General features: G+C 51.2%; 1 protein-coding gene across 1 annotated transcript in view; it reads right to left on the bottom strand.

Annotated features, from left to right (window-relative positions):
- MAGI3 (membrane associated guanylate kinase, WW and PDZ domain containing 3) overlaps window positions 1-25,703 on the bottom strand; it is a 140,667-nt gene that overhangs the window by 3,531 nt on the left and 111,433 nt on the right. The window contains exons 8-20 of the mRNA XM_054711511.1: window positions 25,161-25,255; window positions 23,795-23,983; window positions 21,184-21,780; window positions 19,965-19,996; window positions 17,813-17,969; window positions 15,866-15,957; window positions 13,757-13,949; window positions 11,612-11,800; window positions 6,096-6,281; window positions 3,967-4,069; window positions 3,148-3,259; window positions 2,572-2,715; window positions 52-190 (exon numbers count right to left, since the gene is read on the bottom strand). Coding sequence (XP_054567486.1) covers window positions 52-190; window positions 2,572-2,715; window positions 3,148-3,259; window positions 3,967-4,069; window positions 6,096-6,281; window positions 11,612-11,800; window positions 13,757-13,949; window positions 15,866-15,957; window positions 17,813-17,969; window positions 19,965-19,996; window positions 21,184-21,780; window positions 23,795-23,983; window positions 25,161-25,255 — 2,228 coding nt within the window. The remainder of the gene's footprint in view (window positions 1-51; window positions 191-2,571; window positions 2,716-3,147; window positions 3,260-3,966; window positions 4,070-6,095; window positions 6,282-11,611; window positions 11,801-13,756; window positions 13,950-15,865; window positions 15,958-17,812; window positions 17,970-19,964; window positions 19,997-21,183; window positions 21,781-23,794; window positions 23,984-25,160; window positions 25,256-25,703) is intronic.

Genomic DNA, 25,703 nt, shown 5'->3' with positions numbered 1-25,703 from the left:
GACCCCCCTAATCCTCTCGGCTTTGCAGCTGCAGGCGCGCCCCCCGCTCACCGTGGTCAGGAATCAGGCCCGTGCCCGGCCTCAGGAGCAGGAGGACCTTGTTCCCGCCGGCCTGGATGAGCTCGATGGCGCGGGTGTGCGTGATGCCTTGTGTGGGTTCCCCGTTGATCTCCACGATCTGGTCCCCGACCTGACAGGGAGCAACACAGGAGCTGCACGCCGCTTCCGTCGACGCGAGAGCCGCTCGCTGGTAAGACCTTTCACCTGCGCACAGCGCCGCCCGCTGGCGGTGAGGAGGGGCCGGCGGTGCGGCAGGAAGAGGAACGTCTAGCTTTACAGGACTAGGAAGCAGGAGCTGGGCATCTTGAAATCAAGAACCCAGTGAAATACTCCGAGATTAAAACTGAAACTCACCTTGGAGAATATATTCACATGAAGACTGATTTAAATCCAATAACTGACTCCTGTTTCATCACTGGAGTGAAAAACGATTTCCCTAAAACAGCGGCCGCCGACCTTTCGGACCTCACGGACCACGGGTTGGCGACCGCTGCCCTAAAAGACTAGGGATTAGAATCAGGTGCCTCAGTACCTCTGCGATTTCCTAGAAATGTCTGTTCTTTTTTAGAGGAAAAATACGGACAAGTTTAACCTTTGCAAAGGGCCTGATTAAAGATGAGGATGGTAGGGATTTTATTCCAGATTTGAAACTACATTTCAAGGTGAAAAGTAACTAAAGGGTGTTGGCTTCAAAACAAGGGAGGATTACCGAAAGCAATTCAAATGGTCTGCGGGAGCTTGCTCAACACCCAGACACAGCAGCGGGGAGGCCGCGACCACTGTCCACCTCCTGGCACGGGGCCTCGCCGCCCGCTCTGAGACGGGGACGAGATCAGTGCGCACCTCCTGGGGGCGTTGGGAGGACTTAAAGGGATAGAACATGATCACAAACCAAGCACAAATGTATGTTAGTGTGAAGTTACCTATTTTCGGGCTTTCCAAAACAGTCCTAAGGGCATCGGTAATGAATTAGAGTTAACTAGATAGCACAATGTAAGAATTTGAAGTAGAATAAGTGCTTTGTTGTCTACTTATGAAAAAAAAAAATGAAATGGAGGATATCAGAAAACAAGATCAATAGGTTTCACATATAAAGTGGAAAAGAAATCTTTAAGAGCAAGATAATTGATTTTTAAAAAGCCCAGATTTCCCGAAGTGACCAAAGAAGAAACATTTTCATGAGGAAGGAGATGACACATTAGCACTAGATATGTAATCCTGCTGGTCGCTAGAGAAGAGAGAATTAGAGCAGACAGTGTGTGACGCGTGCTCTGGGTACATCTCAGAAAACATGACTGAAGTTATAATTAAGTTCAAGCACATTCTTTGGCTTAAATTCACTGTCCAAACCTGCGTAGTTCTTACTGTTTTAGCCAACAAGTAAATTATAATAAAAGCTGTAACTGAACAGACTTGCCACCAGGTGTCACTGTTGTTTAACTTGAAGCTGAGCTGGGGGAGGAGCGGGCGGGCAGCTCAGCTTTATGGCGCCCAGCGCCCGGCCCAGCGCAGAGCGAGGCGCTGCGAGAGGGAGAGGCAGACACCGTGTACAGCTCGGTTACTTTAAAACTTTACCATGGGGTGAGAATACATCGTTTGGCAAACAGAACAAATTCATGTTCAGGTTTGTATGACTGAAAAAATTGTGGGGGATGGAGAATAAGAGAATGGGAGGAAGAAGGGATAAAGAAACATTTGGCTCTCTCAAAAAACTATTTTTAAGGCAATCTCACAGTTTTTAAAACATCCACTAAAAATATTACAAAATCGTATTTCTGACAGTTGTTCACATGATCATGTCAGATCATGTCAAGAGCCCACATGCCTCCCAAAGGCACCGGCAGGACAGACCTGGTCTCTCTGCAGCCGTCACGGACCGTCTCGCTGAGCCTCAGGTGAACTCTGCCCGGGGCCGAGGGCACCCCTCACAGCTGAGAGACTCGCACTAACATAGGGAGGCCGTGCGGCCTGGGAGGTGGCCGATCCCGATACTTTCTGACTTATCCCATGTTAAACATTGACATTATTCCTTATAATTGACATTATTCCTTAACTCGAACTTTTCCCACTTCCGCCGATTTCTCGTCAGCTTTGCCTGGAACCTTATCTCCTCCTCTCTATAGATTTAAGGACCAGCTGAGACTCACAGATGCTCTCCATCTATTACAAGGTCCCATGTTACTGTTTGCTAATTGCTTTGTATAGCCCAAGCCCTGCCTACCAGCAATAAGTTCCAGAAACCAATCTTAAATAGTAACGATAATTCTCTCATTAGCTACAAGTGTTATCCGTCCATCCTATTCTTCCAGCAAATCCCTATGGAGCACCCACTAGGAACACTCAGGGCGCCGAGGACGCGGGAGCGACGGGGAGAGGGAACCGGCAGGCACACGCCTCCCAGGTTTTGGTGACGCAGGGTCTTGCTGCTGAGACTCCGGAGCCGCCCGCACACCCTCTCAGCAACTGCTTCCCGGCTGGAGCCCAGGGCAGAGGAGAGAGAGGCCGACTCACGTGGATCCTGCCGTCCTGGAGGGCGGGCCCGTCCTCGGCCAGACGCAGGATGAAGAGCCCCATGTTGTACTCCTTCCCCCCGCGGAGGCTGAACCCGAAGCCGCGGGGGCCGCGCTCCAGCTCCACCGGGTAGCAGCCCAGGCCCTGAGGGAGGGAAGAGGGGGACAGGCTCCAGGGGCCGCTCGCTCACGGCTGGGGGACGGGATCTACCCTCAGCACGCGCTCCGCAGCTTTTACAAATGCGGCCGCCATCGGGGGCTACGTGTCTCCTCTACTAGCTGGTCAATCAGAGAACAGAATTTTGGGACGTGCTTCCTTGAAGTCGATTTTAACTAATTTTCCTGAAAGAAGAGAAAACCCACAGCTCCTCTGATGAAGTCAAGCCCTGCTCCAAGTGCTCAGCCAGGGTTCCGATTTCTCACCCGCTGGGCAAACCTTCCTGTCCCTCTCCATTCCCTCCTGGAAGCCAACGGAAGGCCAACCTCACAGTAGGTCCTCAAGAGTGACTGACTTGAGGAACAAATTTATCTGATTTGCAATAAAAACACACACCCAGTGTGCACCGGGGCATCTCACCTGGTGGTGCCGGCTGCCCACGGCTGCGATCACGGCCGCGTCGGGCTGCGCGAGGTGCTTGTGGTCCGCCCACGAGTGTCTGTAGGAGGCGGGCGCGTCTTTGCCAGGCTCACTGCGGAGAGAAGCCGGCGCTGCGCTGAGCAAACCCAAACCCAAACCCAAACCGCCGCCAGCAAAGCCGCTTCTCCATTTCTCCTCAGAGCGGGGCCTGGCCGCCCGCCCCGACGCACTGCTGTGGGGACAGGCCCCAGCCGGACGGGGGTGCTGGGCAGAAACCGGTCCGCCCGCCAGCGTCCTGTCCGCATGGCCAGGTGTCCGGGCAGTTCACACCCAAGAAACTGCACTCGAGCAACAACCCGCGGCCCGCGAGCCGACCTCGCCACAGCCAGACGGCTCTGCTGAGCGCCGACGCCGGAGGGGCTGCGCCGAGTCTCTAGTAACCGAGTGTTCAGGGCCAATGTTTCGCGCAAAGAGGAAGTGAACAGGTATAAGCACTGCTCTGCTCAGGGTGCCTAGGAGACGGCAGTCTTTGTGGGGCTGGGGCTGGGGCTGCCCTCCCAAACCAGGGCCCAGAGTAGCCGAGCCAGTGGGGCCGCGGCTTCCTCCGTCCCCACGTGTCTGGCGCGATGGATGGAGAATCGGGCTGTGCGGGGGATGCGGGGATGGAGGGGGGTGCAGGAAGGACCTGAAGGTGGAAGATGCAAGTTCACATGCTGACCTCTGGCGGCTCCTCATCACTGCGGGGCGGGGGAGGGGGGCAGCTGGGGGGGAGGGCGGGGTGTGTGTGGGGGGAGTGGGTGCCGAGGAGAGAAGCCTCACCTGTCCCCAGGCACGTGGTTGGCCTGTGACGGTCCCAGGGGCCGGTGCTGCAGGGCCGGGCTTTGCCTGGCCGAGTTTGTTCCTGACGGTGGACCATGATGCTCTGTTCAAAGGAGAAAAAACAGAGCTAAGCATTTGTACCCCAAAATGTGGAGGCCGAGTGGATCCATGAGCACGAGACAGTAACACATGGTCCCCCTTTCCCGCCTCAGAGGCCGGCACGAGCCGGCTGCTCAGCTGTCGGAGGAGGAACGTGGCCGCCTTCCCCGTGTCTGCTGAGTCATATTTACGTCTGAGGAGAACAGGAGTCACGTCTTACTCCACGCACTGCCTCCGCCACCTGATGTGGATCCGCCCAACAGGAGAGTCAGCAAGGGAGCCGCTCGGGTCCTGCCCGGCGAGGACGGCTCCGGAACCGCCTCGTAGCCTGTTCCCCTGTGGGTTCCGGAGCTCACCCCCCCTCTGAACCACCGAGGGCGGGGACAGAGGCCCGCCTGCCCGCCCCACGCACCTCCAGCTCGTCCCTCACCCCGGAGCAGTTCTCTCGCCTGACCCTGAACTCCAGCACACAGTCACCCCTAGAGTTGACGAATGTTTAGAAAACAGAAGCAGGCAGATCCTTCTAAGGGCACAAAAGGAGGGGAGGAAAAGGCACATCTGTTCCTGCATCTGGGGCAGCAGCTCCAGCTCCGTTGCCCTGAAGGCAGATGAGGTACCGAGCACAGCGTCTAGAGCAGACACAGTGATGGGCCATGGCAGTCACAGAGACCGTCGGACTCAGTTCTAAAGCAGAAACTCTCTCATGCTTTATCCCGCCCAAACATCAAACACAGGAGGTGCCACGTGCCCAGGAGAGGGGCACAGAGGTGACTAGGACCATGACGCTGAGCAAGGCTGATGGGCTGAAACCCGAGCCCATCTCCTGGACCTCCGCAGGGCCGTGGAGGGCCCCAGCGAGCGCGTGTCCACCCAGGACCCGGGACGGACAGGAGGTGGGTAACCCCTCAGACGGAAACGTGTGGCGGTGGGGCCGCAGGAAGAGAACAGACGGACTGGGGTGGAGGGTTGTGGGGGGAACGGACAGGAAGACGCACTGCAGTGCACAACCTCTTAATGTGCAAGACCGACCCCTCATCGCTCTGCTGCTTCGGGCTTCTCCTCGGTGGCTTTTCGCACCGGGAAGTGAGATGAGCACTAAGCGATTCGTCCAGAATAGACGGTGCTATTCAAATGGTTCCTAAGTAGGAATTCCTGACCTAAGGCAGCTTCAAAGCAAAGCGAGACACTAAGTGGTTTCACGCCCCATTTGCTGGCCATTCCCACCCACTCCCTTCCCCCCTCACAGGGCCCGGCTCCCCGAAGGCAGCTCGGCCTGGGCTGAGACTGAGCTCCTCAGAGGGTTTTCTCTCAGCAGACTTAAGACTTGTTATTTAAAAGGACATACGGTCGGAAAAGTCTACCAATCTCTCTTGCTGCTGGCTGCTTACTTCCCTGGCACACAAATGGCCACCACTCTCTAGCCGGAGCTACTGTTGTCTTTAGCTACTGACACTTTATAATAAACTTTTTTAACCCATTAAATGGAAAAGGCTGCCCAGCCAGTGTGGCTCAGTGGTTGAGTGTCGACCTATGAACCAGAAGGTTATGGTTCAATTCCCGGACAGGGCACATGCCTGGGTTGCGGGCTCGATCCCCAGTGTAGGGCATGCAGGAGGCAGCTGATCAATAATTCTTTCTCATCACTGATGTTTCTCTCTCTCTCTCTCTCCCTTCCTTTCTGAAATATCTATCTATATATAAGCCCAACATGCAGAGTGTTCCCTCGGGAGTATGACCGACTATGAGTTCGATCACTCGCTATGACGTGCACTGACCACCAGGGGGCAGCACAGAATGAAGAAAGGCCAGCAGCCAGCAGCTGCTAGGAACCCTACCCTTGCACGAATTTCATGCACTGGGCCTCTAGTATATATATATATATATATATATATATATATATATATATATAACATGGAAAAGGCAAAAAATGAGACTCCAGGGCACATTAGAGGGAGCCAGGCCTTCTGCAGGCTCTGGGCCCCTCGGGGCATCTCGGGCTACTGCCTTAGTTCGACTGCTCCCTTCCTTACCTTCCTCGGCGATGACCGTCAGTGTGACAGTGACGCCGGCGTCCTTGATCAGCTGGACAATGCTGTCGTGGGACAGGTCGACGATGGACTGCCCATTCACTGCTGAGATGTGGTCTCCCACCTTCAGCTTCCCACAGCGGTCAGCTGGGCTTCCTTCTATGACTCGGCCAATTTTATGAGGAATAACTGTAAGAAAAACATCCCCAGGTTTTCAATTATTTAAATACCTGTTAGGGTTAGATTTATCATCATCATTTAAAAATTCAACACAATAGCAAAGAAAATTCTTGAAAAAATACAGCAAAAAAGCACCACATGTGAGCCTCCTATCCAAATGCAGCGATTTCCGTATCTATAACCTTCCCCTTCTTGCCCACATGCACTCTCTTTTTAAAATATATATATATATTTTATTGCTTTCTGAGAGGGAGAGAGAGGAAACATCAATGATGAGAGAGAAACATCGATCGGCTGCCTCCTGCACGCCCCCTACTAGGGGTTGAGTCCAAAAATCTGGGCAAGTGTCCTGACCGGGAATTGAACCTCGACCTCCTGGTTCACAGGTCGATGCTCAGCCACTGAGCCACCCTGGCCAGGCCACATGCATTCGCTTCACATAGGCCGCAGCATCCCAACCTCTTTGCTGTTTTCCATTCACCAGAAACCGTCCCCCAGTCTTTATACGATCATCCTGCAGTCCTGCTGAGGGACGCCCGACCTCGCTGGTACTGATGAAAACATCTCGCCAACCTGCTGGCCCTTGTCTGTTGCTGGCCGTTCAGGCTGCATCACACCGTGGGCTGTTTTAGAAACGGCGACAATGAGACAGCCTCGAAGGGCATCGACTCCCACGAGGGAGGGACCTTGTAAATGAACGCAGTTCCAACTCCAGGGGAGGACTTGGAAGTCCTTGGTTAGGAATCCGAGTGTAGTGAAACGACTGACCATTCAAATGAATCGTACTTAGCTCTAGAGCAAAATTAACTCCTTGTCTTCAGGCCTTTAGATCTTCTTAAAGTTAGGAATTTTAAGAAGTGGAATTAGAACTTTAATGCTTTATGTTAACATTATTTGGCCCGTGGATAAAACCCTACCCTGATCGGACAAAGCGGGGCCCAAGCCCTTTGCACAGACCCTGGGCGTTTCTATATGAACACCCGGCTCACAGGCTAAAGGCTTTCCTGACGAACTATCAGGACATTCACTGTTACTGATGGGGCGTCTGTACTAGACACGGATATTCCTTCCTGGGTCTCCGAGAACTCCCTTCCGGAGGCCCGTGACCCCGCAGGCTCCTGGGCCTGCTGACTGCTGCCTGTTAGGAAAAGGGACAATTAATATTTTTAAGTGGCACTGTGATGATGTTTAATTCCCACAGTCAATGGGCTCCTTGCTAAGTATTTCTGAGTCTTATTTGGTGCCTATTAGAGACATTTTACTTTTAAAAAATATATATATTTTTATTGATTTTAGAGAGGAAGGGAGAGATAGAAACATCAATGATGAGAATCATTGATTGGCTGCCTCTTACACACCCCCTGCTGGGGATGGAGCCCGAAACCCGGGCATGTGCCCTTGACTGGAATCAAACCCAGGACCCTTCAGTCTGCAGGCCAACGCTATCCACTGAGCCAAACCGGCGAGGGCGAGAGACCTTTCAACAGGCCTTCACTTGGGCCTGGAAGTTGCTGTTGGCCGTGACTGACGTCCCCACGGACGCTGCCGTTCCTCGGCCCTTCCAGGGTTTCACAGGGAGAGATTTTATCTTAAAGCCGAGGAAGTCGATGTGGGAAGCGAGGGCCTTTTCGCTCTGAATGATCTCAAGCGCTTACCGTGCTGTTTTCCTCACAAACAAGGCCGAGAGGCAAGTGGCAGGAGGAAGGCCACGCCCTGTGTCAGGCGGGAGCCAACACTAATGCACACCCGCTGGCCGATCAGAGACTCGGGGCTGACACGGGGGCCCATGGGGACTCTCCAATCGATACCTCAGTTATTCTCCTTCCCAGAACGAGTTCCTCAGGCAGAGGGCTCACCCTAGATCCCCGGGAAGAAAACGACCCCGCCCCTCGGCCCCCGAGAGGGTGGCTCGGATTCGGGAAAGCTTCGGCCAGAATTCCTCCGAGTCCCGGGCTCCCTCTCAGCAGGCAGGCCTGAGGACGGGGCCTCCCGGACGAGGGACAGTAAAAGCCGTCGGACTGTCCTCGTCTTGGCCAGACAGCGACACCGCCGAGCCGGTGAGAAACAGCAGAGAGACCAGGAGGAGGACGGCTTCTGAACAGGCCCAGAAAGGACCGGGACTCTTCAAGGTCACCCCGCGGAGTACCCCCAGCTAAGGAACGGCCTGCCGTCCTGCCCTGGCTTTTCTGGTTTGAAAGTCTGCGGACGTTTGCCATAAAGTCAGTTCACCCGCCTTCCTTCAGCTCCGGCCTCAACCCGTCTCACAGCCGGGCCCCCAAACCTTTCATTTCAGGGAGAGAAAGGGCGGTGGCTGGAAATGCCCCTTCTCAGAGGAACCCTTCGCAACCAGAACTGAAGAGTCTCGGATACGGGAGAGAGACACGAACACCGCTGAAGTCCTGGCAAAGCAAGAGCCAGCCAGTCCTTTTCGTCCGAAACAGGAGTCTTTTCTCGTCCTCATCGAGCACTGATGCCGGCTGGGCCCGCCAATGAGGTGCTGGCCTGCGCCCCGACCTCCGAAAGAGTCACCGGAATGGAACCGCAGACCTTTATAGCTGGTGTGAGAGGTGCCCCTGGGAACTTTCCTGTGACAAGTGTCGGCAGGAAAAACTAACCCATCCTGAGCTGAAGACCCATCTAGACCAACCCCAGGCCCGTAAAGAAGGAAGGCTCTTCGGACAGGCAGGCTCCCCGCCTGTGCTCTGACGTGAGCTCTTCTCTAACCAAGCCTTCTCGCCTCGCAGTGCCCGGCACTGGCCCCGTCTCTGCGTGAGGCTCCTCGTGCCCCTCACCCCGGCCCGGCCTCCGTCTCCAGGAGACAGACGCGTGGGGTACTAGGAGGCTGCTCGCAGCCCGGCGGCTTGTGAGCCCGTTAACGAGCGTGTGAGTGAGATGATCGGTTCTGGTTTTGCACCCGACTGAAACTCCCAAGGACTTGATGTAAGATGCAGTGCCAACCTGAGCCTAATTTACTATTCAAGCTGATAATTAATGAGCTGCAAACACTCATTTCCTGCCACACATTAGCTGCTGCTTCAATCTTACATTTTAATTGAGCTTTCTTTCCCATCTCATTACTCAAGTATTAATAAACTTCTCAAAGTTTCTTTTAAAAAAAGATCAAGAGACAGTGACAAACAATTTCACAGATGATGCCGAGGATGGCGGCGGCGGGTCCAGGCTACGGGCCTCTGGGCTGTAGCTCCTTTAATCCCCAGAAGCAAGTGAGACAGGAAGCACTACCACCGTCCTCCCCTCACAGAGGAACCCGGAGCTCTTAGAAGGGAAGCGACTTGCCCAGATCCCAAGACTCCAGCAGGGCCTGAACCCAAGTTCGCCCGGCCGCAGAGACCACCACTGATGCCACTATCTCACAGAGACCGAAGGCACACAAAACCACCCAAGTTAACTATAAAATAGTTAAACATTTTAAGTATAAACAAATACAATACACACAAATAAGAATATACCTAATATGTGATATATTAAAGTGTAATGTACATTTTAAGTAGAATCACTATGAAAGTGTTAAGCATTTCAAGTAATGCAACTTATTTTACTGAATCCCTCCACATTGCTTAGTTTTACGGTGCAGATGGACTCCGCCCTGATTTTTATAGTTCGAGAAAAGGAATCGCTTCGATATAAAAAGTGCGCAGCACCTATCATACCGAGTAATGATCTTCCACCGTCTTGGTTGACCTGGAAGGCTGGGTTACTGTGCGCTCTGAGGTTTAGAATACGATGATCTGAGATGGTTCTTTGTGTTTGGAAATCCTGATTTCCAACGACAGAACATAAAAGGCACCTAAAAGCTGCTTTCTTTCAGTTTTCTGAATCAGGCCACATAATCATCCTCACAGCACCAGAGACAGTTCCAGTTCCAAGTGTTACCATAGCAACTGCTTATGGAAAATGGAAAGGAGTAGCAGTGAGCAGTGGCCTGACACTGGAGCCATAACTCATCATGTCACCGGCTTCCTCCTCCACACGCGGGCATTCATTTTGGCAAGATTTCTGCAAATTCTTGGGCTCCCGAAAGTGTCTGCTTTTGTCACTAAGATTTTAGTGACCATCTCGTCTAAAAGGATCTCACGACCCAAGAAATAAACCCACAGGCAAAGGCAAGAGGCATTTGTCATGTGGCCAGAGATGCTTTTCATCCGACTTAGAAAAATAAAGTTACCAGACAAACATGCTACATAACGAATCATTTGCCGGTTCTCTTACTCATTTGGATTTCCTAATTACATTTAGAGATAATTATTTCTTAGAAACACTAAGATGAGACAATATTTTTTTTTAATTTGGTGAATCCTAACAGCCCTGAACATACTGGAAATAATTCCTCTCTGGTAAGGGAGTTAATACATTCATCCCTCACAGATGAGAATATTCCTGTTATGCCAGTTCAGGATATCTAGATTAATTTTCAAAGGTTCTGGCAAAATGTTTGCCTTTCAATGAAGCATACACAAGAAGGTCGCTTTAGAGGCAAAATATGGCAATTACTGTTAAATAACACAAAGGGACAATTGAAGACATATTTGGGTCAAGGTTTTTCTGTGAATCTGTTTTGCTTCCTCTCAACTGCTTCTAGCACTGGATTCACTGCTGCCTACACGATTTCTCCTAATTAAAACACCACCTGTGCCCCCATATTAAACACCTCAGCACTGTCCTTTGACTAGGTCAGGTCCCGTCCCCGACATACTGCCAAATTCTTCTTGATGCAAACCGAGCCACGGACCCTTCGTTCCTGAAATCTGAGATGACACATAAACTAGGAGGTTTGGCCAGATCGCCTCATCCTATATAATAAAAGGCTAATATGCAAATTGACCGAATGGCTAAATGACTAGTTGCTATAATGTGCACTGACCACCAGGGGGCAGATGCTCAATGCAGGAGCTGCTCCCTGGTGGTCAGTGCACTCCCACGGGGAATGCCGCTCAACCAGAAGCTGGGCCTCACGGCTGGTGAGCGCTATGGCAAGAGCCTTTCCTGCCTCTGTGACAGCGCTAAGGATGTCTGACTGCCAGCTTAGGCCCGCTCCCCACAAGGAGTGGGCCTAAGCTGTCAGTTGGACATCCCCCGAGGGATCCTGGACTGCGAGAGGGCGCAGGCCGGGCTGAGGCCCCTCCATCCAAACCCCCGAGTGCATGGATTTCATGCACCAGGCCTCTAGTTGGGAAATAAAGAAAATACTCATCATTCTTAAAGGGTGACGTCTCTAAGCCACCTGAACATCATTCCTGGTCAGTTTCGTGAGCCCCCGTGGGAGACTCAGGAAGCTGGACCCAGCGGTCGGTCGGGACAGCAGGCCCAGCAGCCCTCACCTCCGGGAGGCGGCTTGGTTTTGGAGGTGAGGATGACGAAGCCAAACCCTTCATTCTCCTTCCGCTGCAGGACGACCTCATAGGCCTCCGGGGGCGCGGGCCTGGCGGGGCCGTCCGCTCGGTTCAGGCGCGGAGACCCGTTCTGTGCTGAGAGGAAGGCGTGGGGGCTGTCGTCCTCGGGCTGTTTCTCTACAATAAACATGATCGATACACGTCGTCATTGTTGAGAACGAAAGCATTTTTGTGCTACGCTTGTCACAAAAAATGTAGTTTCTAATGACAGAAGAGAAAAGCTGCCCGCCAAGCCCTGGGCATAATCTGAGGGCAGATGTGGGCAGCAGCTGTCTGCGGACTGAAATACCCTTAATGTAAGCAACCGGGAAAACACACAATGGGACCTCACTGTCGAGGGGGTTTTCAAAGCTTCCGTCAAATTTGATAGTAAAACAGTCCTTGAAATGGTTAGAATTCCAGAAAGGTTTTAGCCTGGACCAGTAATTTTAGCAAGTGCTGCGGCTGAGATGGCCCAGTGAGCTTCCCTTTAAGGTCAGCTTCCAACGGCACTGAGAGCGGGGGCTGAGGTGCATGGCGTCTGGGAGGCGGCCGCCCCAGGACAGGGTGCCGCCCGGCACGGGTCTGCCTCTCACAGCGGCGGCGTTCAGGCTGCCATTTCCTGGTGATGACATCGGACGAGGGAGCCGGGAGCCGTTCGCGGGCACGCGGCGAGCTGCCCACAGAAGAGCAACCTCTCCCGGGCAGGGAGTCGGCCCACGGGGTCCCCAGCAAATGGCCACTTAACCTAGAAGTTACTCCTAACTGATTTTTTTAAAATAGGCAAATTTTGTGCCATAAATGGATACAAGCCATCATTAACAACCACAACACACCACCATTGATGAATACACAAGTACAATTATCTGTTTTGGCTCAAAATCGACACCATCCTGAGACAGCTTTTGAATCTCAACCAAGTGCCACCAACGTCCAATCATTAATGAAAAAAAAAAAAAATCAAGGATTTCGGGGCGTAATTCACGGTTCGAATGAATGAGCTAAACGCCTCCAGTGACATCAAGTGGGCCTGCAGCTTCCTCAGGACGCTGCCTGGGAGCGAGCCAGCGGCGGGCGTGGCCAGGCCTCCCCCGCGTGTGTTCTGTTCCGAGCTCAGGACCACACGGGGGCGACAGTGCACTGGCTTCTGTGTGCACCCCTAAACGCCCCATCGCCCCGAGGCGGCGGGCTTCGGGCTTTGCTTGGGATGCGGCCATCAAAAACACAGCGCCGCGCTTCGTCAGAGTAATGCAAACGCCTTAATCAAGAAAGAAAAAAAAAAAGGGAAATGCAAAGACCATCGAGTCAACAGACACTGACGTCCTCGCTGTGCCAGGCCGGCGCTCCTAACCGAAGGGGCACGTGCCCCCACCTTCGGGGGCTGACCGTCCGCGCTACAGGGTGTCCTTTTAAAACTGTTAAGCGGCCAGAATTGGCCTCTCAAAATTCCTATCTGATATTCACAAAGCTGTTGATGAGAAAAATGTAAGAGAGATTCGTATCTGAGTGCACCGTCTAGACGGCGGGCTCTGGAATTAGACACCCGCCTTGATCCCGGCCAGTTCCGTCTCCCAGCCTTTCTGGGAATAACTGTAAAACCGGATCGTGACAGTATTTACATCACAGCGTGGTAAAGATTAGACGACAGAATCCATATGCCTGGGACACAGTGAGCTCTCAATAAATGTCCAATTACATTATCCCAAAACGCCTCAAGTGGAGGCATTCTGTCCTCTGAGTATGTAGGATGTCATCAGGATCCAAAATCTTTGGATAGTCAGCGAGTGGGACGCCTCCGTATGACTAGATAACTGTATTTGTTTTGAGAAAGCAGATTTCACCTGGTAAAATCATCAACATATTGATCTAGGTAATTTTATTATGGACCCCTCCCCCCATTTTTCTGTTTTTGACAGTGTGATGATTACTTCTGAGTCCCTCTGACCTCCCATGACCTTCCACAATGAGGCCCTGGGTCCCACCCACCGGGTTGTCCCACACACTATTCCACAAACCGCGTGAAAGACCTGTAACCCCCCGGGAAGTGGGCCGAGTCTCTGTTCTCGGTATCGATCGGAGCAGCGGGGCGCGTACCTCCATAGAAGATCTTCCTCCGGACGGTCAGGAGCACGTGGCCGTTGCGAGCAGCCGTCGTCATGAGGTCCAAGACCTGCTTGTGGGACCTGCCCCTCACGGGGATCCCGTCGATGCACATCAGCTCGTCGGCCGCGCGCAGCCGGCCGTCCTTCTCGGCGGCGCCCAGGGGGATGATGGCCCCGATGTAGATCTGACGAGACAGCGAGGCGGGGGTCGGGCTGCGCAGTCCGCCAGGACCGGCCAAGGTCCCCAACTGCCGAGTGAAGGCTCCCCGACCCGACCCAGCGCCGTGCAAACCCGCGGGTGACTGCGGTTCGGCTCCGGGCAGTCCTGCTTTGGAAAGGGTGTCGCGGGCAGTGGCCACTCTCCGCAGCGGCCCTGTAAGTACCCGCACCACATGGTCCCTTCTGGACCCTCGGGGTTGGGTACAGAGGAGGCAGCAAACACCGAGTTGTGCAATAACGTTAACAAGTGCCACCATCACCACCGTCACCGCAACAAAACAAAGCCATTCAACTCAAAAAGCCCGATTTTGTGGGGTCGCTTCAAAAGCGGACAGAAGTCTGTCGCCATCAGGAACGTTTCTCACGCGCTGTGCACAGCAGCTGGGTAATTCCTGCGCCGCTGCCATCACCTACCGCTGTCAGTCCAAGTTCAGTGCATCAAACAGAAACATTGCTGGGTCCTGAACCTCGAGGCAGTGACTATTTTTAGGGGACAGAGTGGCTAAGGTACAGCTGCTTCCAGGTGAGCGTGTCAGGGTCACTCCGCTGGCTGCAGTCACAGTCCTGTAATTGGGCAGGCCCCAGTGCCGGGGCCAAGCCAGAGCTGCTACAACCTGGCACCGAAGAGAAAGGTTCCTCCCAGGTTGTCTGAGATAAATTTTTAAAATGTCTAAATGACCACTACGAGTACCAACAAAACAGGAAGCAATCAAACAAAACTCTCTCTTTTTTAAAAAATATATATTTTTGTTGATTTTAGAGAGAGAGGAAGGGAGAGAGAGAGGAACATCAATGATGAGAGAGAAACATTGATTAGCTGCCTCCTGCACGCCCCCTACTGGGGATCAAGTCAGCAACCCAGGCATGTGCCCTGACCAGGAATCTAACCGGTACCTCTTGGTTCATGAGTCGATGCTCAACCACTGAGCCACACCAGCCGGGCTCAGACAAAACTATATCATCAGAAATAACCAAGGTTCCTATGCCTGGCCTACATAGGGGAAACTATTAACTGTAACCGAATGACTCACCAGGACACATTTATACGACAGAAATCAAATGTTCTATTCAGAAACAGAAGAAAGCCTGTCACTTGAAAAGATTATTGTTACTCACCTAACTTTCCAGCATCATCATAATTCAGTCTTTCTTGATATTAGACAAAAACCCCACTTCAATATATTCTTAAATTCTAAAGAAGCACATTACTTCTTTGTCATTCAAACTAAGGGCAGAACTTTAAAAAATGCTATCCACCACGTTTGTTCTTTAATTTTCCTCGAGAATCGGGTATGAATAAAATTTAGATTTTAAATGCTCTGCAAAACATAACCCTCATGCTTTCTGGACAGAAACATTAATTATTTTATATCTTTCTGGTTTCATAGGTAACAAATGAAATGGCAAATTTCTGAGCATAAAAATGTCAACCCATTAATAATAATGAGAGTAATACGGATGAGGTGACATAATATTCATGGCTCATGCCCACTGTTTGCGGAACATTCAGAAGACAGAGTGACTGTGGTAAATAGGATTTTGAATTACAGGTTTCTTAGAAAAGGAAAACGCCTTAACATCTCTTTAATGAAGGCAAAAGGAAGAAAGAGGTTTTAAATAAGCACTAGGCACACAGAGAGATTAATTCCTGTCCAACTGAGGGCCGACAGATCCAGTTTCCACCTCCAGCTTTAGCTGCACAAGTTAAGGAGGGACTACGAACTAATGGAAATGCAATTCTCATGTTAACGAAACTGACAGAGAAAACAAAATATTTAAAAAAAAATCAAACAAAACAGAAAACGGCAAAAACACCCGATTCTACCAAACTGCCACTTAACAGCTTTCCCAGGAGCAGCCGCGTCCCGGGGTTCACACTCACAGCTTGGTCAGGGCCGTCTCCTCCCAGCACCCGGAAGCCGAACCCCGATTCCTGTTTCCGGAGAAAAACATCCAAGTCTTTGGTGTTTGGCGCTAAGGAAAACCAGAAGATATTAAATACATAAATACTTTGGTTTATTTTAAAAGGATGAAAATGAAATTAAGTTTGGTAGTAGGGTAGTATTATAGAGTTCAATAAACCACATCCTTAGAATGTTCTGAGATGCAAAAATTTACCCAAGAGTAAAACACCACAAAAAAAAAAAATAATAATTCAATTGTAAATCTTTGCTTTGAGTTCCAAACAAAACTTTGTATCAAGTTTTACCCTTACACCTGGCCGGCGTGGCTCAGTGGTTGAGCAGTGACCTATGAACCAGGAGGTCATGGTTTGATTCCCAGTCAGGGCACATGCCCCAGTTGCGGGCTCGATCCCCAGTGTGGGGCATGCAGGAGGCAGCCGATCAATGATTCTCATCGTTGATGTTTCTGTCTCTCCCTCTCCCTTCCTCTCTGAAATCAATTAAAATATAAATATATATATATATATATATATATACCTATAAAAGATTTACCCTCATGTTCATGTGCTCAGTGCTACACTGCCATTAACTCTTCATGCCTTCAAATCAGCATTACAATATTCAATTTAAAATTACCTAATTTAAGTTTGATATTTGATAGTGTAAATTGCCTAAATTAACACGTGGGCAAATCCTGGAAAAAGAGAGTCCGTAAAATGTCTTAGTTCTGCTCCTAACCTAATGCTTTGTTTCAGAAAAGCATTCCACATGGACTGCTGACTTAGCCTAATTTTGCAAAATGGTATTATTTTAAAAGTAAGTAACGGTTAACACCTATCATTGGCCCCATTTTCTCGCTGGGGAAACTGAGGGCCCAGCATCCCACGGAGGGAAATGGCAGAGGTTTGAACTCAGCTTGGTTTCCATGGTCTGGCTCTTAACCCCAAAGGGGGCAATCACCCGAAGATTAAGTCAGGAACAGCTGCTGCATGACTGCAATCTTATCTCTGCGAAAGCTTGATGCTACTTAGGAGGAGGAAGCATGTGCTAGAACGGGAAGGGAGAGAGGCGTGGCAGGGAGTGCTTTAACAGCGAGCTGCCGTGTAGAGCCGTTCCTGAGCGTGCTCCTCAGAAGCGGTCTCTTCTGAGAGATTCCTGCTCCCAGAACCCTGGAACTTCGGCGATGAGAGGCCTCATGAGCCCAGCTCAGCTATGGTGTGGGTGAGGCCCAACAATCGCCATGAAGATCGACAATTGGGGAAATAAGCATGAAATAATTACATCTGACATTTCCATCGACGCACCTCTTTTCCAAGGCAGATTTACATCTATTGCCTAAAAACAGATGCATTAAAAAAGCAAGCCTACTTCAATCTGCAATTTTACTTCGGAAGAGGTTCGCAGCCGTAAGTAAAGGAGGATGGACCCGAACCTCTGCCTTGTACTCGCTCTCCTCCTCTCTCAGCGGGACTCCGCAGGGCGCGCTCCTGGGTTCCTCCTCAGGTTCACCCCTCTGCGTCCTCCCCCTCCACACCCCTGCCGGGCGTCCCCCTAAGACTCAGTCCCGTGGCATCATCCCTGCAGTCAAAACCCTCGCCTGCTCCCCTCGTGCCTCTGACCGACTCCAGCGCCCCCGAGCGGCGCCCTCTTTTTGGGTGTGGGGCCTACGTAACCTATTTATCTCTGTATTCCCATTACTTTGATGTTGGGTACATAGTAGGCACTTAACATGTGCTTTTGAAAAAAAAGAAACGAAAAGAACGAATGAATGTTGAATGTGAATGGAAGAAGCCCAGAGTCATAGGATGGAATGAAGAAATGACTTTTCCACGTGATTTTAAAAGATGGTAGGCCCCAGTTTATAAAAAAAAAAATTGAAATTGATTTTGTCGCCTGCTCTCCTGAGACACTCCCCAACTACTTACGTTTATCCTCATATAACGTCTTGGACTTCAGGTAGACCTCAGAGGGGTCCAGCTTGGGGGACCCGGACCTGACGATGCTGGGTGGGAAAGGCAGAGGCTGCGGAATGGGCTCATTCACGGCCTCCAAGCTTCCCGCATGCTCCTTTTTATCCGTTTTCTGAAATGGAAAGGGGCTTTACTTAGTATTTTAAACAGCCAGATGGTTGATGTGTTCATAAAACGGTTGTCTAAACCCAGTGTGTCAACTGATGGTGGGTGTGGAGGGGCAGGTCGAAGCCACGGCCCCACCGCGGTCTCCCAGGCGTTCCCTCTCGGGCCGTGGTTAAAGCAGTGGTCGGCAAACTCATTAGTCAACAGAGCCAAATACCAACAGTACAACGATTGACATTGCTTTTGAGAGCCAAATTTTTTAAACTTAAACTCCTTCTAATGCCACTTCTTCAAAATAGACTCGCCCAGGCCGTGGTATTTTGTGGAAGAGCCACACTCAAGGGGCCAAAGAGCCGCATGTGGCTCGCGAGCCGCAGTTTGCCGACCACGGGCTTAAAGCCCAGTTCACCCGAGGCCACGGTGAGCCCCGAGCCTCCTGGTCCGGCAGCCGCACACGCCGCTTCGAGGGGAAGGGAAAGCGGACGCGGCACTCAGCGCTTCTCCGGAGGCAGGAGGGAGGCAGGGACTCCCTCCCCACTCACGGAACCCCGTTCCCAGGGACCGTGTTGAGGAGAACATTCTTTCAAGTGACTGGACAGGAAGTGCTAACGAACCAGGCGTAAGACGGCTCTGTGGGCACCTGCGCCCCGGCCGGGCAGGCAGAGGGGGACCGGAGAAGGACACGTCCACGTTCCCCCATTCAGACGGAACTCACACTGCACAGTATCCAAGCGAAATGAGTTCTTTCCTAACACCCTAAAGCTGAAGCCCCTGAGCAGCCTGAGAAACAAGTCTGCTTCTGAGAACGGCTTGTCCTGAACTGAGGAGGGGGCGGGAGACAAAATAATCCACCCTGCGGGCTGCAGGGGCGCCGTCTGTCGGGGGGCAGTGAGGGGACCCTTTGCTGACCCGGACCAGGCAGATGGCGGGGGAGGTGCGGACGGCCCCCCCTCGCCCCAGGCGCCCTGGGATTCTGTCTGAGCGGTGGGGTCATGGGAGACCTCCCTCAGCCCTGAAGCATCAGGGTCACCGCGCTGCACCAGCATCCATTAGGAAACATGCAGAAGCACTGGGGTGACCAATGGTCCCTGAGGAACAGAGAAATGTGGGAAACTCCAGTGCAGTTTTCACTGGATAGGAAAATGTAGTGCCGTCCACACCGGTCCTGAGCAATACGGTCTACATCAAAGTGCAGAGTTCCTTTCCTTTTCATCCGACGACCCCGCCAGCCGTGCGAGGAAAGATTCATCCTTTCACCTCTGATGGTCTGTCCTTCAACAGCCCAGGTTTAAGGTTAAGCACGACCACCCTTCGCCTGTGAGAGGACAGACTCGAACTCGGATTTCACATGCAATTGTCTGTGTGGCCACATCCACACGATTGCGGCTGCACTTGTGCTACAAGCAAGCGGCTGCACCTGCGCCGGGCACGGGTCTCTGCGGCGTTATCTGGTGCCTCCTTTCTTAGGTCTCGTTCTCTCCACGGGTCCTTCGGGCGGCTCCTTGGCGGCCCAGGAGGAGGCGGAGGAAAGCGCTGCTTCAGGCCGACAGCCTGTCCCTTTGACCACAAGCGGCCTGGGCACAGGGGCCACGATTCTCTCCAAGTCTCGCTCAGTCCTCCAGGCGAGGTTCCCGACGTGTGGGCGTTTGCAGCCCCCATGAGCCTGGGTGAGGCAGCCACGTCTTCCCCGTGGGCACACGGAGAGGATGTGAGCGTCCATGGCCTCCGTGAGCTCCTCTCCTCCCAGAAGGGCCCTGAGCAGCCACTTCTGTGCCCACGCTGTCCTGCTGTCCGGGCCTCTCGTGTCCCTCCAATGCACACACTCAGCCGAGAGCACCGCTCTCCTCTGTGGGCCTTCTGACTCCCCCGCTTCCCTGAGGGTCTGACACAGCCAGGACCACCGGGGGGTGGGGGGGGGCGCTGGGGGGGGGAGCAGTAGCCCTGGCAGAGGGGGCGGGGCAGTGTGCTGGGAAGGAGCCATTGAGGGCCACTGTGTACTCACCGTTTTGGCAGTTTTCGTTGGTGAAGGAGGACCTTAAGAAAACAAAACAAAACACAAGCCGAGTTTTAAAAACAGGGAGCATTTCCAGATCACAAATGCAGTGAACGCATGCGATGAACTGGCTGGGCGGTTTTGTCTGGCACCTCCTACGTGCCCGGCATTGCCCATGTGTGACCTCATTCCATCGTTATGACAATCCTAAGGCATAAATGCTACCACCGTTTTACAGACGAGGCAGCCAAAGTCCAGACAGAGTAACACCACTTCCCTACGGCGCACAGCCAACGGGGGGCGGGGCAGGAACTGACGGCCCAACCGCGCCCCAGCAGAGAGGTTCCCCCGTACTCTCAGCACCTCCTGCCTCACCACCCGGAGAAGAAACAAATTAGTTCAAGACGTGAGAATAAGGGCGGGTGGGGAGAAATGCCCCAATGCAGTTACACTTCTCATGTGCCTCAAAAGTGAAAACTAAAAGCCAGAGAGAGAGGAGTGGAGGCCAGGTTTTACCCTTCCGAGTACCAGCCACGCTCAGGTGTGGATTAACGGGAGCCCGTTAACATGCACACTTGGTGACCGGTCCTGGGAACGGGATGTATAATCGCCCGGAGCAGTTCGTGCCAGCTGATGACCTTGGGAAATAAAAACTTTATTTCTCTCACGTGAGCACTGTGGGGTTTAATGAACCTTGAGGGACAGAGACGAAAGCTTAAGGTGGGAGCTCTATGAGTGCACGTTATCCTGACTGCTCCTACAGGACAGATGAGCGCTCTGTGCGACACTCTGCTGGGTCACAGCGAGCCGGCCCGCTCCGGCATCCCTGCACGTCACACGGGTCCAGGCCAAGACCAGGGATGGAGAGTCCATTTCTCCTGTTGTCCTCGGCCCCACAGAGAACATGAAAGGAAGAGGACCTGTTTCACGTGAAGCAGCACAAGGCGACTGCACTGCGTGGCTCCCTCCGATCATTAAAGCCACAAACCCGATTTTTAAACGAATAGAGAGGGGAGGGAATCCATCATGGGTATGAGGGAAACGATTAATAACTCAAGAATCTGCTGCAAAGGATACTGCTCACGGAAGCAGTCGGACAGAACCTTCTGGAACATGCCCACGAGGGGCCAGCTGAGTCTGCTGGGAGAAGACCTTCTGCGCTGCCGGAAGGACAAACAACAGATAAGCAAGCGTGAGCAGCGACCGTGGCCGGCCGCGCTTCACTCACCTCCTCGCAGGATGAGCAGGGGCACGTCCGCGCCCACGGGGAACTGCTTCAGCACCTCGACCACTTGCAGGTGCGTCAAGCTCTGCACGTTCTGGTGGAAGATTTCCTTAATGACGTCCCCCTTCTGGAGGCCCGGGCACCACTGGCTGTCCAGGATCATCTTCACCTTCTGGCCGGTGGGGCCGTCGGCAATCGCAAAGCCAAAGCCCTTGGGGCCCTTGGTCAGAGGGACGGTCACGAGTTCGGGTTGGGAGCTGCCCGAGGAGGCCGTGGACGCTCTCTGCTCGCTCGCGTCCGATGGCCCGTTGAGACGGTCGCTGACCAGGACCTGCCCCGACTTCCCATTCTGGTCCAGGGCCATCGCCCCCGACTTAAAATCCTGAGTGTGCTCTCCCTTGGCCAGTGACTGGCCGTTGATGACGGGAGTGGCGGCGACCATGTCCACGGCGGGGTCTTCGTTGTCGTCCGGGAGCGGATAACCACGGCATAAAGTGAGGTTTACGTACTGATTGACAGGCACCAGCTGGAACATCTGGACCACATCTGCGTGGGTGTGACCCAGGACACAGCTGCCGTTGATGTCTACAATAACATCGCCTGGTAAAAGATAATCGGGTTAGAAATACTGCAACCACCACCACGGAAGCTCATTTTTATTGTTGGGGGGAGACGAGTGTATAAATCTCCATTATCTCTGCAGCAGAGAGCTATGACCTCACACTCGAGGGAAGCATACTGAAAATAATCGCAAATTCAAACTGTCATTGTTAGTATACCCTCCGAGTCCCACCCACGTGGCCACACGAGCTCGGTGCGCTGTAGTGGGTGTTCAGTACACAGACGGGGAGCGAGTCCTCACTGACGACTTGGACAAACAGGCCATCTTTAAATACTGCCTTGTTCCTTGACTTTTAAGAAGCCATTAAGGTGTAATTAAAATTCATAACGTAGGGCTAAAGATTAGACTGATGTGGTTATGAATATATTTTAGCATTTTTATCTTTCTAGAGTTTCCATTTGCTGTCATTCTGATTTCACAAGGAGAAACAAGCCACAAAAAGAGTCAACCGAAGCAAAGAACATACTGAAACACCGAAAAGTCAGCTCAATTAATCCTGAAAAGTTGGTTTTGCTTCTTTGATTTTGCATTATTACAACCACTGCCACTTGACATTCATCAGCTGTGTGTTTTTAATGCAGCCTTAAGTTTTAAAACGTGTACGCTGCTGTCTTATCCATTTGCTGCTTTTATTTGAATATGATTATTTAAAAGGTTATGGCCAGCCTTGGCCAGTGTGGCTCGGTTGGTTGGGTGTTTCCCAGGCACCGAAAGGTTGACTCCTGGTAAGGCTCGTGCCTGGATTGTGGGCTCCATCCCAGGTCAGGGGTGTGCAGGAGGCAGCCAATCAATGATTCTCTCTCTCCCTCTCCCTTCCTCTCTTTGAAATCAAAGAAAACATATTTTTTAAAAAATCAACATGAATGGTATTAAGAAACATTAGTCTGTGGAAATTTGTCCATAATCTAAGAAGATACAGAAATTAGACTAATTAGAAACAAAGTTTTGACTTTTCCTCCTCTAGTTAAAATCCCAGAATTTTCATGGAAGTATTATGTTGCTGTGCAAGTTAGATAAATTTAGACAAATATGAATATTATGAAATCCCAATAGCATATACAATGTCCATTTCATGGACAAAATTTTCAAAAAGTCAAAATTGAGAACTAAAAAAAACCCTTATTATTAATTTTAATCTCTAGAGTTTATTTTATAAAGTAATAGAGGAGAGCTAAAAATAATTTTCTTTACAAATATAACTTTTGATTATTTTAAGTTTCATGTTTTGAGTCTCTATCACCTAAACGGGAAGGAATAATTTGAGAGATCCCATATCCTAATTGGAAATAAGCCAACATCCACCATGAAAGGTAGTATTCTGGCGGCCGGAGCTGTCCATGTGCGGCCTACATGGTGTGTGAGCTAACAGAGGAGTAGAAAAGTCTAGTCAACAGTGTGGGAAGCAACCTCAGTGGGTTACTAAACCCTTCTGGAAAAATGTGTTTGAGCCTCCCGCATAGTCTGTAACTAGTCCTGAATGTCCCCTCTGCCACGGACACGGTCAGCCACAGAAAACTTCCTAGAAGTTAGGAAGTTAGGAAAGCTATTACACACAAATTCATGCAGCTCTGTAGCAATGGCAATACCCGTGTCTATCGTCCTTCACATAGCGGCTCAGCTTTATCCCCGACCAGTGAGACCACGGAAGCAAGCAAACAAGACAGCCTGGGAGAGAACGCGGGACGTAACCATTTGTGCGGCGTCACTATAACATCACAATGGATCATTTTTCTGAACAGGTTATAGGTCAATGTTAGGTAGCTCCAAAAATGCCCCACATAATGGAAGAAAACCAAACAATCACATAGTTTCTGAGGTGGCTCATACATCTTTAGCTTAGTCCAGCCAAAGGGTTATTAACCAGGGCTTACTCATCCATTTTTGCTACAGAAATGTAAAAGTGCTCGAGTCTGGGGTGCTGCCGCAGAGGCTAACGGCGATGGTGCGTAATATCCAGAACACATACACTTATATGTTTATTAAGTTGCTTACCTGGTGCAATTTTCCCGTCCTGAGCGGCAGGGCCGTCTTTCAGCACGTTTTTCACCTGCAGGAACTCATCAGGCCTGTCTCCACCGATGATGGTAAAACCGAAGCCCATTGTGCTTTTCTTCAATGATGCCCGAACCAGGATGCCTTTAAGCTGGGACGGATCCCGCGTGAAGTGGGATTTTTCCGTGTCTGTGCCAAAATGAGAAATGGGTTTGAGAACAAAAATCACTACAATGAACAGGGCCCTTGAAGGCAATATTCAAGGTCGTCTATATAATTTAAACAAACCACAGAGAAGAAAAAATGAGAGGGACTTTAATGTCATAGAACAGTTAGAATTTAAATTCATAAACTGAATCACTGAAAAATAAAACTTAGCGTGTGTCATTACTCTTTTCTAAGGTTCTTCCATGTTATTTGAAAGGTAAAAGCACCTACTTTTCCTCCTCCTTGTTTGTACTTACTTCCTCTCACCCCAAAGAGTCCCTTATCTGGAGTCAAAATGGGAGGGACAGCTTAGTATTAAGCTCCTGAAAGTCAGGGACGCACACTCTGCGTCCACTCCACTTGGTAAGCACCGCTGTGAACCCTTGGGGGCAAGACCTGCCTTGCCCCTAATCGCTCCCCTCCCTTCCCCGCCCCCAATCGTTTTTGAATACCATATGCCTAACAAAGCACTGGGCATATGGTAGGTGCTCTACCATATTGGTTAAACGAAAAATATTTGGCTAAATCAAATGCAAAACTTAAGGGAAGGGACCATGTTTCTGAGGAGCAGCTATGAGAAAGAATGTTTCTCTCATGGGCAACAGAGGTGGGGAGAATCCCACTCAATCACACAGTATGACCACAAAGACCATTACTAGGGCTACGAATGACAGAGGGAGAGAGGGAGGAGATGGGGAGGGGTGAATAGAATGAGAGAAATTTCTGGGCAGCGTTTTCAAAATACCCATGGGCGAGGCTCCTCACATTCTCAGGGTCTATTGTTTAAAAGCGTTCCCCCAATGATCCTAATATTATTAACACCATCCCATCTGAGAGGCAGATAATAGGGTGAATTTCTTTAGTATTTGTTCCTATCAGTTAATGAAGAATCCTGAATGGGTACTGATATCAGACCTAAGCAATTAGCTTGGGAGACACAATGACTGAGAGATCTGACGCTGCCCTGGCCTTAAACTTTACGAAACAATTCGATCTTCAAATCAGAGCCTCAAACCCACAGCTGCTTTATTAAGGTTAGTCCCGTTTTCACAGCAACAAGAATCAGACGTTCTCTGTTGAATTTGAGAGCCCCAGCCGTGACGAGCTCGGTCGCTTTCCATTCCCTTGGGTATGAATGTCAGCTAGGAAAGGCCTCTACCTGGCTTGGGAGGCCCCGGATCAGCCTGCCCGGACTGCTTTTTCCTCTTGGCTTCCTCCACGGGATTTTCAAACTGGGTTTTCTGGTTAAGGTGGCTGTAAATGGAGGGAAAAAAATATGCATTTCAGTTTAAGATGGAAGAGTTACATTATTGTAAAACAGACTATCAGACCACTCTGTCACCACGGCGTAAGGACAAATGGGTCCCTTTAGGCATGGGACACACAGGAGCGGACAGACCACAGCGGGAGGGCTTCTGTAACAAAGGAAAGTTGGAGAAGGTGCCCAGCAGTCCACGCTTCGGGGCCGTCGCTCGGCTTCTTCATCAGCGCACCCCAAACAGCCATCGGCAGTTTCAAACCGCAGTAGTGCCCTCGGACCAATGCAATCAGAGCTGTTTGGTAATGGATTAATTTTTTAATAGCAGGAGGGTTTTAAGTTTCTCTAAAACGAAGCAGCTCTAAGGACACTTCTGAAGAAATCCAGGTACAGAGCCTTCTAGAAATTTCCTGACTTTTCCACGGACTCGCCTGCATCGATTTA

Source organism: Eptesicus fuscus, chromosome 22 (genome assembly GCF_027574615.1).
Source record: "Eptesicus fuscus isolate TK198812 chromosome 22, DD_ASM_mEF_20220401, whole genome shotgun sequence".
In the NCBI taxonomy this organism is placed as follows: Eukaryota; Metazoa; Chordata; class Mammalia; order Chiroptera; family Vespertilionidae; genus Eptesicus; species Eptesicus fuscus.
The sequence above is the reverse complement of the archived record's forward strand: the minus strand, read 5'-3'. Positions and strand labels throughout refer to the sequence as shown.